The sequence below is a fragment of the Castor canadensis genome, chromosome 8, assembly GCF_047511655.1.
Source record: "Castor canadensis chromosome 8, mCasCan1.hap1v2, whole genome shotgun sequence".
Lineage (NCBI taxonomy): Eukaryota > Metazoa > Chordata > Mammalia > Rodentia > Castoridae > Castor > Castor canadensis.
In genome coordinates this window covers 151,080,318-151,093,361 of record NC_133393.1, presented here as the reverse complement: position 1 = coordinate 151,093,361, position 13,044 = coordinate 151,080,318, and the positions used below count along the sequence as shown (strand labels likewise).

Sequence of the window (13,044 nt, the reverse complement as noted above, 5' to 3'; positions counted from 1 at the left end):
CCTCCTTGCCATTTCTCCATTCTCCTCTTCCCCCTTGAGCCTTTGCATATTCTGTTCCTTTTGCAGAAAGGCTTCTCCCCCAGATGTCTACATGTTGCAATACAGGATATCTTTGTTTCTTTTCTGATAATACCTTCTGTGATTATTCTACTATAATTGCATCCCCCCCCCAAAAAAAAAAAAACCTTTCTCATCCCTTTCCTGTTTTTATTTATTTATTTATATTGTTTTTGCCATGCTGGTGGTTGAATCCAGGACCTTGTATGTGCTAGGCAAGCTCTTTATCATTGAGCTACATCCCTAGCCTCCTATTTATTTTTATCACTAGCCATACTAAATATTTTGTTTAGAACATAAACTTCAGTTCAGGCATGGCGATGCATGACCATAATCTCAGCACTTGGGAAGCTGAGGCAGGAGGATTGTCAGTTGCTGGCTAGCCTAGGCTACATAGCAAGATCCTGTCTCAAAAAAAAAAAAAAGAAAAAAAGTTGCCAGGAGTCTGTGGCTCACGCCTATAATCCTAGCTCCTCAGGAGGTACTGGGGTTTGAACTGAGAACCTATTCCTTGAGCCACTCCACCAGCCTTTTTTTATTTGAGATAGGGTCTTGGGAACTATTTGCCCAGGGTGGCTTCAAACTGTGATCATCCTGATCTCTGTCTCCTGAGTTGTTAAGATTATAGGCATGAGCCAAAGGCACCTGGCTTTTCTTTATATGACTGCTGGTTTGTATCCTTTATACAGTCTGGAGAATGGAGCTCAGTGGTAGAGCTCTTACATCGCATGTGTGAGGCCCTGGGTTTCATCCTCAGTACAACACACACACACACACACACACACACACACACACACACACACACACACAAATCTGAGTTCTGTGAGGTGCTCCAGCAAATTAAATGAACCCAGGGAGTGGATCATAGGAACATCAGTGCATAGCCAGTAGATCAGAAGCACAGGTAAACCAGCTTGGGACATCAGATGTGGGTTATAGTCTTGTGGACTTAATTCTCAACCTGTGAGATCTGCTGCTATCTCCAATAGTTAGTGCCAGAATTAACTTAGAAGACACATAGCTGGTGTCCCCTATAGAATTGATTACTTTATTACTTTATTTATTTTTGCTGTACTGGGATTTGAACTCAGGGCCTACACCTTGAGCCACTCCACCAGCCCTTTTTTGTGATGGGTTCCTTTCACCCCCACCCCAAGATAGGGACTCTTGAATTATTTCGAACCACAATGCTCCTGATCTCTGCCTCCTGTGTAGCTAGGATTATACGCCACTGGTGTCCGGGTCAGAACTGCTTACTTGATATATGGGAAAGAATCTAGTAATCTCGTGTTACAAGTGTGTTGTGACAGTATAGTGGAGAAACTGAGGCTTTTTTTCCCTATACATGCCTATTATGATGGTGACCCTTGTGATGTAGATACCCTGGTCTCCTAGGAACCCCTGAGGGGCCACCATGGCCTGTAGTGTCTCCTGGCCAGGGTTGAAACCAGCTGTACAGTGGGCTAAGCCCTGTGCCCCACCCCCAGAGTCATGCCAGCGTGGGCAGTGGGGTATTCCCTGGGATGGATGACCTAGATCCCATAGCCATCTTTGTCTTATTTGAGGAACAGGGCCCTCAAACAGAGAGTTGCCAAGATGATCAGGCAGGTGTGTGCTTGGGGCAGGCAGACTCTTCAGTGAAGCCATTGGTTTGGGACTTGACTGCCATTCACTGGGAGACCCAGGAAATGTTTTTGCTATGTGGACTTGGAGTGAGATGTCACTCTTTAGAGGCTAAAAGGTGCTTTCTTGCTACCTCCTCCAGCTTTCTAGAACTGTTACTTCTCTAATGCTGTTTTCATTTCTTCCAGTGGTTTAGATCGTGTGTTCTCCATTGTAAGGGGTGATAGGGCTAAGACCCCAAGATGGCTAATTTCTTCCCTGACCCACCCCCCACAACCCCCAGGTGACTCCTATTTTAAAATTTTTGTTATTTGTCAGTGGGGGAGATCAAAGTCAGGGCCTTGCACATGCTCAGAGACTCCTCTTAACGAAGTTTGGCCTCCTCAGTTTGCAGGTCTCCAGGGAAGCCAACCATCGTGGCCAGTATGGCCTCTGAAGACATTGCCAAGTTGGCAGAGACCCTGGCCAAAGCCCAGGTGGCTGGAGGACAGCTGAGTTTTAAGGGCAAGAGCCTCAAACTGAATACTGCAGAAGATGGTGAGTTCCTGGGCTAGTTGTGCAAGGGAAGGGAGGGAGTCTCATGAATACTTTCTAGTTGTCAGGCTCTTTGAACTGTGCTGTCTTCATTATCTGTCTTAACAACTCTGATGTAAGTATCATAGGGCCTATTCTGATAATGAAGCTCAACAGTCAATTGCCAGGACACACATAGCTGTCTGTGCCAGTTCACATGTGGGCAGTGGGCATCACTTTGCTCATTCCTTTTTGTCTCCCTGAAGAAGGAGCTGGTAGGTAATGAAGGGGCAGAGTTAGCAACATTCTCAGGATTCAGCTCCTGACTTCTGACTTCAGAGATGAGCTCTTCCCACCTCTGCCTTCACCCCTGCCATCCAAGGCGGGTGTGGGAACAACTGCTGCCTTCCCCAAGGCTGAAGAACTGGTGGAACCTCATTAGAAAAACAGTTTGGGCCCTCTTGGGAGATTCAGGTCTTTGCAACCAGAAGCCCATGGGAGTGGGGTGGAGACTCCTGTATGTAGAGCAGGAGGCAGACTGGATCTTCCCACTCCTGGCCAAGGCCTAGCATTAACTAACCCTAATCATCTTCTGGAAGTGAAAATACCTGTGTCAATACCTGTGCGGCCTCTGGGGTTCAGGCCCAATTGGGGAAACTGGTCTGAACTTGCCTGGTTGTCACAAGCACAAGCAGGCTTGTTCCCCTCTCTTGGGCCAGAGACTGTTTGAGCCCTTCTGTTTACTGCCACCATGGTCCATCCCATCTTCAGAAGGCCTTGAAATTTACAAATTCCTCCCTGTGCTTTTTATCTTTAATTTTCCCATTATCTCTGTGGGAGGAAATATTGCTGTTTTATAAAGGGTCTTAGGAGACTAAGTAACTCATCCAAGGTCACACATCTAGTAAATGACAGAGCCATTTAACAGAGTTCCTGTGCTTCTAAGGAGACATTGAGTTGAGTTCAGTAAACATGGATTTGCTATTAAATCCCATTTGTTGATCACTGTCAAGAAGGGTGTGTACAGATTTGAAAACAGAGGCTCAAGAAGGTAGAGTCCTTGCTTAGCATAAATAAGGCCTTGGATTCAATCCCCAGCAATGCAAAAAAAAAAAAAAAAGAACAGCAACAACAACAACCCCTCAAGTTTGTCTGGCTTTAAAATCTGTGCAGGTAATTTCTCCACTTCACCAACACAGGCTGGACATGGTGTCTTGTTTTGTAGGTCATCAGGGAAGCCCAGCTTAGAGCCTTAGCCTCTAAGGAGCTTCTAACGTGGAATAGGCATGAGGTGCCCAGATAACTAACAGAAGGCAGAATGTGAGCATACTCTGAGAGAGGTGAACAAAAGGCCCTGGGAAGCGAAGGTCAATTTTAGCTGAGGGAGCCCAAGAAGTCACCATGGATGAACTGATACTTGAATTGTCCTAAAAGGAGAAAGGGCACTGCAGGCAGAGAGAGCCACCTGACTTAGACCCAGGAGCTGAGACCTGGAGGGTGGGCTTAGGAGAAAGAAAGTTCAAGTTCCACAAGGAGCCAGGGCAGAGGCCCTTGCATGCAGTGTTGAGGAGCCTGGAGGCCCAAGGGTGGCTCAGAAGGAGGCTCTGGGTTAGGAGTGGGCCAGTGTGTCAAGATGCCATGAAGCTGATGATTAGAACAAGGCCCTTTCTCTCCTCGTAAGTTACTTAATGAGCAAAATAGACCTTTCTGCTTTACAAGCATTCTAAACTTGTTCTATGAGATGGTACAGGCTGGAAAGAAGTCCTGTCAGACTGCATTATGACAATGGTAGGTTCTTTGGGGACAATTGGGCCCCACCCCTAACCTGTTACGTGAGGAGTGGTGTTTTTCAATTATGATTAACTCTGCTTGTATTGAAAACCATGAGAAAGGGCAAGCATCCCTATGACCCCACCCCTCCTGTCCTTGCCCTCCAATTTTGGTTTCCCTCCAAGTTTGATCTGTGCCTGTGACTCTCCCTAGAACTGTACCTGTGGAGAGCAGTATAGCCATTATCTGTGCACTTAGGTTACTGATCCAGCATAAGGGAAGTCTTTCCTCGGGGCCCTGGCATCTGTCAGCTTAGTTTTATAGGACCGTGTTAAGCATTCCCTTGAGCAGTGTGTTCACCTGGCTAGCCTCTGGGTATTAGATGAGACTGCAATTTAGACTGAGGGTTCCAAAGGGCAGAAAGGTCACCCCAGCCTTGTCCTAGGGACCAGCTGTGGAGGAGGCCCAAGTCCCAGAGGCTCCAGAGAATTTGGCTCCAGAGTGGTGACCCAGGAAGGGGATGGGTTGGAATGGGGCTTAAGGGGATTCTTGAGACCTTATTTGGAGGTTCTAGCAGGGGAGTGCAGCTACTTGTTTACCCTTGACCGAAGAATGGTCCTCCTCTATCGGGGATGGTCGTCCTCTTTGACCAAGCGTGCAGCTTCTGGAGGGATGCACATGGAGTGGTGAGGGAGGAAGGGGACACCCTCCTAGCCAGCCAGATCAGCAGAATCAACCCTGGCGATCAATGGGGTGACAGATGTCACAGCCAGATTGCCCTCACATCCTTAAAGGGGATTCTTAATGGAAGCTACATGATGAAAGCCATGGTTGTACACGGAAGCAGGGGTTTGGGGAAGAGCACATAGGTTTGGTTTTAGAAAACCAGTCTGATCCCTGGCTTTGCCACCTTCCCCAGAACTCCTGGGCATTCATTCCTTAAAATCTCAGCTTCTGGAAACTAGGAGGCTCATACCTGTCTAGCCCTCCTTGTCATGAAATGGGAAATGGAAAATAAATGCCAGTCACCACCTTCAGGCTTTGTTACCTTACTAGACATTTCCTTATTGCCTCTGTGTTTCATTTCACTCAACTATAAACTAGATGTAATGGTAAATACTTTTTTAGGTGTGGTGGGGAATGTATGACTTGATGTGTGTAAAGCACATATATTAGTGTTATGCACTGATCTTTGGGGTACACAGGAGTGAGCAAAGGCAAGGGGAATCCCTTTCAGCAAGGACTCAAGACCTAGTAAGGAAGATAGAGTCACCATGTGACAATCAAGTAATCATTTAATTGGGTAAAATTGTAGCAGGCTGCACAGGAGAGATGCAGAGCTGTGAAGCCTGTAGAGTGTCTGGGAGACCAGGCAAGGGTTTCTGAGGAAGAGATGCTGCTGGGGAGGGAAGGACAGAAGCAAGTGTGACCAGACAACTGTACACTGGGCAACTCTGACAGCTTCTTAGGAGCCCCTTGCAGGTTGCTAGTCACAGCCTTTGTTATGATTCTCTATGAAGGCATAACCAGAAGACGAGGTTCAAACTTTTATCTTCCTTACACATCTCTGCCTCTTCCATAGCACAGCACCCCATGCCATCCTGTGCCAGCAGGGCATAGTTTTGTTTAATGTAATTTGTGTGTTTGTTTAGATTGTAAAATTAGTACAAGAATTATGATTAAAATTAATTATAGAATTAATCTTTATTAGCATATATTAATTATGCAAAGGGATTTTATTACATTTCCATACTTCTTTCCAGAATTCTTTTATTTTTTTTCCTTTATTGTTGTGCTGGGTGGGGATAGGGGTACATTGTGGCATTTGCAAAGGTTCTTACAATGTATCAAATATATCATACCTGAATTCTCGCCCCTCCACCACTCTCCTTTATCCCTCCCTCCTCCAATTCCTGAAATAGTTTCAACAGGTATCATTTTTGCATTTACATACATATGTACACGTTTTTTGCATCTTATTCACCCTCCTAAACCCTTTTCCCTTCACCTCCCCTCTTCCACTGGAACCAAACCCCTCCCCGCTCCTCCCCACCTCACCCTCGGCCTGTTCCACCCTGCTGTTTTCCGATTTTGTAGAAGAAAAAAAGAGAAAAGATAAAAAGACAGACATGATAAAGGTAGCTACACGGAGAGTTTCCTTGTGATATTTCCATGTACTATAAAACCCCAATTGGTTTATCTCCTCTAATTTTCTTCATTCTACTTTAGTCCCTTTCTTAAATGGTGGTTTCAGCTGGCTTAAGATTTCTATATTCATTCTTTTTTTTTTTCTTTTCTTCTTTCTATATTCATTCTTGTGTAGAGAGTATATCGTTCTTTTACCCTACCCCTCCTGTATGTGACCTCCCCTTAGTATGACCAGTATTTCATACTATTACTGCGTTTGTGTTAGGTCTATACTCTACCTAGGAGAGAGAACATACAGCTTTTGGCCTTCTGAGCCTGGCTAACCTAAATTAAGACAATAGTCTTCAGTTCCATCCATTTACCTGCACATGACAAAATTTCATTCTTGTGGCTGAGTAAAATTTCATTGTATATAAATACCACATTTTATTAATCCATTTGTCAGTAGTGGGGCATCTTGGCTGTTTCCATAGCTTAGCTATTGTGAATAGTGCTGCAATAAACACGGATATGCAGGTGCCTTTGTTGTAACCTGACTCTCATTCCTTCGGATATTTCCCTAGGAGTGATATTGTATGTCAGATCTATTTTTAGTTTTTTGAGGAGCCTCCATACTGTTTTCCATAGTGGTTGTACTAGCTTACATTCCCATCAGCAATGTATTAGGGTTCCTTTCTCTTCCTCTCTGCATCTTCACCAGCATTCGTTGTTGTGTTCTTGATTTTAACATGAGTGAGGTGGAATGTTAATGTGGTTTTGATTTACATTTCCTTTATGGCCAGGGATAGTGAGCATTTTTTCTTGTTTTTTAGCCATTGGACTTCTTCATTTGAAAAGGCTCTGTTCGGTTTATTTGCCCATTTCTTCGTTGGGTCATTGATTTTTTGGGAGTTTAGTTTTTTGAACTCAACTGTATATTCTGATTATCAATTCCTTGTCTGATGTATAGCTGGCAAAGATTTTCTCCTACTCTGTGGGTGGCCTCTTCAATTCAGAAACCATTTCTTTTGTTGTGCAGAAGCTTTTTAATTTCGTGTAGTTTCATTTGTCGATCCTTTCTCAAAGTTGCTGGGCTGCAGGAGTTTTATTGAGGAAGTCATTACCTATGACTATTGCTTCCAGTGTATTCCCTGCTCTTTCCTGTACTAATGTCAAAGTTTCAGGTCTTATATTAAGGTCCTTAATTCATTTTGAGTTGATACTTGTACGGGGTGACAAACATGGATCTAGTTTTGGTTTTCTGCATGCAGATATCCAGTTTTCCCAGCAATATTTGTTGAAGAGGCTGTCTTTTCTCCATCGTATGTTTTTGGTGCCTTTGTCAAAAATGAGGTGGACGTAGCTGCACGAATTCATATCTGAGTCTTCTGTTTCACTGGTCTTCATATCTGTTTTTTGTGTCAGTACTAAGCTGTTTTTATCGCCATGACTCTAGTATAGTTTGAAGTCAGGTATTGTGATACCTACAGCATTGCTCTTTTTGCTCGGTATTGCCTTGGCTATTCGTGGTCTTTTGTGCTTCCAAATGAAAGCACAAATGAAGTTTAGGATTGATTTTTCAATCTGTGTGTTGAATGTCATTGGGATTTTGATGGGAATTGTGTTGAACATGTAGATTGCTTTTGGTAGTATAGCCATTTTCACAATATTCTTCTAATCTATGAGTATGGGAGATCTTTTCCATCTTCTGTAGTCTTTGATTTCTTTCTTCAGTGGTTCATAGTTTTCCTTGTAAAGGTCATTCACATTCTTTGTGAAGTTTATTCCTAGGTATTTGATTTTTTCTTTTTTTGAGACAATTGTAAATGGAATTGTTTTCCTATATTTTTTTCCCAGAGGTTCTAAGGTGTTTTTATTTTGAACTGTACACAGTTGTAATTCTTCCATCGTACATGTAATATGTAAAACATTCAAATATCTGATACTAAAATAACTTACTGACAAGTTGTAATATTGAACCTAGAGTAGTTCTATCTCTATTAATTAAAGATCCCAGACTTCTGAGTTTATCTTGGAAAATTAAAATTCAGGCCAATTTGGAAGTCTGAGAATCCAACTTTAGGATGACTTTTTCATTATTGAAGTTTGCTCTGTCAATGTGCAATTTGGTACTTCCTCTGGTCTCCAGCCATTCCTGCATATGATGCACCTTGGAGATGGGACCTTCTAGCTGTCCCTGCACTGTGCTCCAGTCAGTGTTCTGGACCCAGTTTACCAATCCAACCTTTTTGCCTTCAGCCTAAGTGTGCTTGTGGAAAAACACCCCTTGCACCTTCCCCAAAATTTCATAATCCACTGAAACCAAGGTGTCCCCTTCTGCCATGCCCAAACCTGTCAGAGACCAGGAAAGCAGAATAAAGGCCCCCTATACTGAGGAAGAAAAGGCCACACCTGTACTTCTTCATCCATCACCACTGCCACTTCTCCTAACCTTGAGGTCCCCAACTTGGAAGAGTGCCTGTGTGTAAATGGGAGCTGATAGGAAGACACCTGGGAGAGGGAGCTGTGGCCAGCAATTGCCTGTTTTCCTATATTTTTTCTCAATCTCTACATTGTTGGTGTATAGAAAGGCTACTGATTTTTGTAAATCGATTTTATATCCTGCTGCTTTGCTGAAGCTGTTTATGGTGTCTAAGAGTTTTTTGGTGGAGTTTTTTGGGTCTTTTAGATTTAAGATCATGTTGTCTGCGAATAGGGATAGTTTTGACTCCTTACCTATTTGAATTCCTTTTATTTCTTCTTCCTGTCTTATTGCTCTGGCTAGGAATTCCAAAATTATGTTGAATAGGAGTGGAGAGAGTGAGCACCCTTGTCTCATTCCTGACTTCAGGGGAAATGGTTTCAGTTTTTCCCCATTAAGTATGATGTTGGCTATAGGTTTGTCATATATAGTTTTATTATGTTGAGGTACATTGCTTCTATTCCCAGTTTCATGGGAGCTTTTATCATGAATTTTATTGAAAGCTTTTCCTGTATTTATTGAGATGATCAAGTGGTTTTTGTCTTTGCTTCTGTTAATGTGCTGTATTACATTTAATGATTTGTATATGCTGAACGATCCCTGAATCCCTGGGATGAAACCATCTTGGTTATAGTGTATGATCTTTTTGATATGCTGGTGAATTCAGTTTGTCAGCATTTTATTGAGAGTTTGCATCTATGTTCATTAAAAAGATTGGCCTGCAATTTTCTTTTTTTGTTGTTGTTGTGTCCTTGTCTGGTTTTGGGATGAGTGTAATACTGGCTTCACAGAATGAGTTTGACTATGTTCCTTCCCTTTCTATTTCATGGAAAAGTTTAAGGAGTGTTGGTATTAGTTCTTTAAAGGTCTGGTAGAATTCAGTGGAGAATCCATCAGGTCCTGGACTTTACTTTTTTGGGAGACTCATTATTGTTGCTTCAATTTCATTGTGTTACAGATTTGTTTAGGTGATTAATACCCTCTTGGTTCAATATTGGATAGTCATAGTCATATGTGTCTAGAAATTTGTCCATTTCTTCTAGAATGGATTTATTTGAATTTAGGTTTTCAAAGTAGTTCCCTGCTGATTCCCTGGATTTCCTTGGTGTTATATCCTCCTTTTCATTTCTGATTTTATTAATTTGGGTCTTTTCCCTTCTCATTTTAATCAGATTTGCCAGGAGTTTGTTAATCTTTATTTTTTCGAAGAACCAGCTTTTTGTTTTGCTGATTCTTTGTGTAGTTTTTTTGGTCTTTCTTTTGTTGATTTTGGCTCTTATTTTTATTATTTCTCTCCTTCTGCTTGTTTTAGGTTTAGCTTGTTCTTGTTTTTCTAGGAATTTGAGATGCAGCATTAGCTCATTTATGTGAGATCTTTCTGTGTTTTTAATATATGCACTCATGGCTATAAACTTTCCTCTTAGGACTGCCTTTGCTGTGTCCCATAGGTTCTGGTAGACTGTGTTTTCATTTTCATTAAATTCCAAGAACTTTTTATTTCCTCCCTTATTTCTTCTATGACACATTGATCATTCAGCAATGTGTTGTTCAGCCTCCAGTTGTTTTGAGTATTTTCTGTTCCTTCCTTTGTTGTTGAGTTCTAGTTTTATTGTGTTGTGGTCAGACAGTAAGGAGTTAATTCAGTTTTCTTGTATTTGTTGAGACTTGCTTTGTGCCCTAAAATATGGTCTATTTTGGAGAAAGTTGCATGGGCTGCTGAGAAGAATGTATATTGTGCTGTTGCAGAATAGAATACTCTGTAGATGTCTGTCAGGTCTGTTAGATCTATAGTATATTCAACTCTAGAATTTGTTTGCTGATTTTTTTGTCTAGATGACCTATCTATTGATGATGGAGGAATCTTAAAGTCTCCCACTACTGCCGTGTTGGGTCTGTTTGTGACTTTAAGTCCATTAGTGTATGTTTAATGAAGTTGGGTGCACTACCATTGGTAGCATATAAGTTGATCATTGTTACTTCCTCTTGATGTATTGCTCCTTTTATTAATATAAAGTGACCTTCTTTGTCTCTTCTGACTAATTTAGGTTTGAAGTCCACTTTTTCTGATGTAAGTATTGCTACTCCTGTCTGTTTTCGGGGGCCATTAGCTTGGAAAATTATCTTCCATCCTTTTATGCTAAGACAGAGAAAGTGTTTGTTTCTGTCAATAAGGTGAGTTTCTTGTAAACAACAGATTGTTGGGTCTTCCTTTTTAATCCAGTTCGCCAAACAGTCTTTTGATGGGGGAGTTGAGTCCGTTAACATTCAGTGTTAATATTGAGCAGTATGTGGTGATTCCTGCCATTTAGTTGTTTTTGTTGTTTAAGGATTTGTGTGTGTGCAGCCAGTTCTATGCTACTTTCTGAGTATGTGTCTGTTCTTCTCTTGAGATTTAATATTTTCCATTCTTTCATGGTTATATTTGTTTTCATCTTTCGTGTAGGATTCCTTTCAGAATCTTCTGGAGTGGTGGTTTGGAGGTCATATATTGTTTTAGTTTGTGTTTATCATGGAAGACTTTTATTCCTCCATCAATTTTAAATGATAGTTTTGCTGGGTAGAGTATCATAGGACTGAAATTGTTTTCTTTCAGTGCTTGAAATACCTCACTCCATGCCCTTCTTGCTTTTAAGGTTTGTGTTGAGAAATCTGTCATTTTGATGAGTTGACCGTTATATGTTATTTGATTTTTGTCTCTTACATCCTTCAAATTCTTTCCTTATTCTCTGTGCTAGTTGTTTTCATGATAATATGCCGTGGAGAGGTTCTGTTTTGGTCATATCTGTTTGGTGTCCTAGAGGTTTCCTGTGCCTGAATGGGCATCATCTCTTTCTTGAGATTTGGGAATTTTTCTCCTATTATTTTGTTGAATATATTACGTATACCTTTGACTTGCACCTCTTCTCCTTCTTCAATGTCCATGATTCTCAGGTATGTCTTTTAATGGGATCGCTGAGTTCTTGTCTATTCCTTTTGCAGCTCTTGAGTCTTTTATCTAAGAATTCTTCTGTTTCTTTTTTTTATATTCATTTTGTCTTTGATCCCTGAAATTCTGTCTTCCACTTGTTTTAGTCTGCTGAAGTGGCTTTCATCTGTATTTTTTATTTGATTTAAGAAACTTTTTATAAAAATATGAAATGCTTCACGAATTTGCATGTCATCCTTGCATAGGGGCCATTAATACATATTATGGAGTACAGAAACATCAGAAGATAGAGAACAAGCATATTCTCATTATCACATAACTCAGTGATGTAACTGCTGTTAATTTTGATGTATTTTCTTTCTAATGGTATTTTTTTTTTTTCCTAAATGTAACTGACTTGGGTGCTATTTCCCTGCTTAGCCTGGTGCATTGCCTGTCCTTGGAGGCCCCACATACACCACCTACTTGGTGTGATGTCATCTTTGCTGCAATCACCCAGCAAATTTGTTTTAATAACTGGCATTGTATTATAGCTGCTGCTGCTGCTTCTTTTATAGTTTCTTTAAAAACTGCTTTATACCTGAATGTATTGAGAATCTTTTACTGAAAATGGTAGAAAAGACACAAAATCACCAATAATCCTACCACATAGCCATAACTTCTTTAACTTTTTTTGTTTGCTTTTTTTTTTGTGGTGCTGGGGATGGACTCTAGAGACTCACAAAGCACTCTACCACTGAGCTTCATACCTGGCCCCTTGACATTTGTTTTTTAAACTTTTGGACCTTGTTTTTTTTTTGTGTGTGTGTGTGTACTTGTATGTGTGTGGTGTTGTGCATATTTGTCTGTGAATACATACTTTTTTTTTTCCTGTGCTTGGGATTAAACCCACAGCCCTGCATATGCTAGACAAGTGTACTACCATTGAGCTATATCCTCAACCCCTACATACAACATTTTAAAAGTGTGATCAACACTATTAGGTAACACAATATTTTGCATAATAGTATAACATGAATATTTTCCAAGTCAAGATGTATTTGTGTCACCATCTATAATGGCATTGGCATTACTATTTAATGCACCATAGTGAATTGGCCTATCTTATTTATTTATTTTGCAGTACTAGGGTTTGGATTGAGGACCTACACCTTGAGCAACTCCACCAGCTCTTTTTTTTTGTGATGGGTTTTTTTGAGATAGGATCTTACCTGGACTGACTTTGAACCGTGATCCTCCTGATCTCTGCCTCCTAAGCAGTGAGGGTTACAGGCATGAGCCATGAGCACCCCACTGACCTATCCTTTCTTGATGTATATTTAAGTGGTTTGGAATTTTTCATCATAATAAAATGGTACAGTAATGAACAAACACCTGAACCCGAGTCATTTACAATGAAGGCCTCTGTGCCATTGTGCTATAGGCTCTTTGATATGCCTGCTGGTCCTCTGACTTGGGTGCCATTTCCCTTCTTAGCCTGGTCCATTGCCCATCCTTGGAGGCACCACATATACCATCCACTTGGTGTGACGTCATCTTTGCTGCA

At 41.2% G+C, this 13,044-nt stretch overlaps 1 protein-coding gene and 1 pseudogene across 3 annotated transcripts in view; one reads left to right on the top strand and one right to left on the bottom strand.

Moving 5' to 3' along the window:
• The window catches only part of Rangap1 (Ran GTPase activating protein 1), a 31,166-nt gene that overhangs the window by 1,295 nt on the left and 16,827 nt on the right, over positions 1 to 13,044 (top strand). The window contains exons 1-2 of one of the 3 annotated variants that reach the window (XM_074084567.1): positions 1,870 to 1,963; positions 2,068 to 2,217. In XM_074084567.1, coding sequence (XP_073940668.1) covers positions 2,106 to 2,217 — 112 coding nt within the window. In that variant the 5' untranslated portion in view covers positions 1,870 to 1,963; positions 2,068 to 2,105. Of the gene's footprint in view, positions 1 to 1,869; positions 1,964 to 2,067; positions 2,218 to 13,044 lie in introns of those variants that run through there. The other 2 variants (XM_074084566.1, XM_020168181.2) reach the window with 2 other exon arrangements.
• LOC141425607 (acylphosphatase-1 pseudogene) lies at positions 8,111 to 13,034 on the bottom strand (annotated as a pseudogene).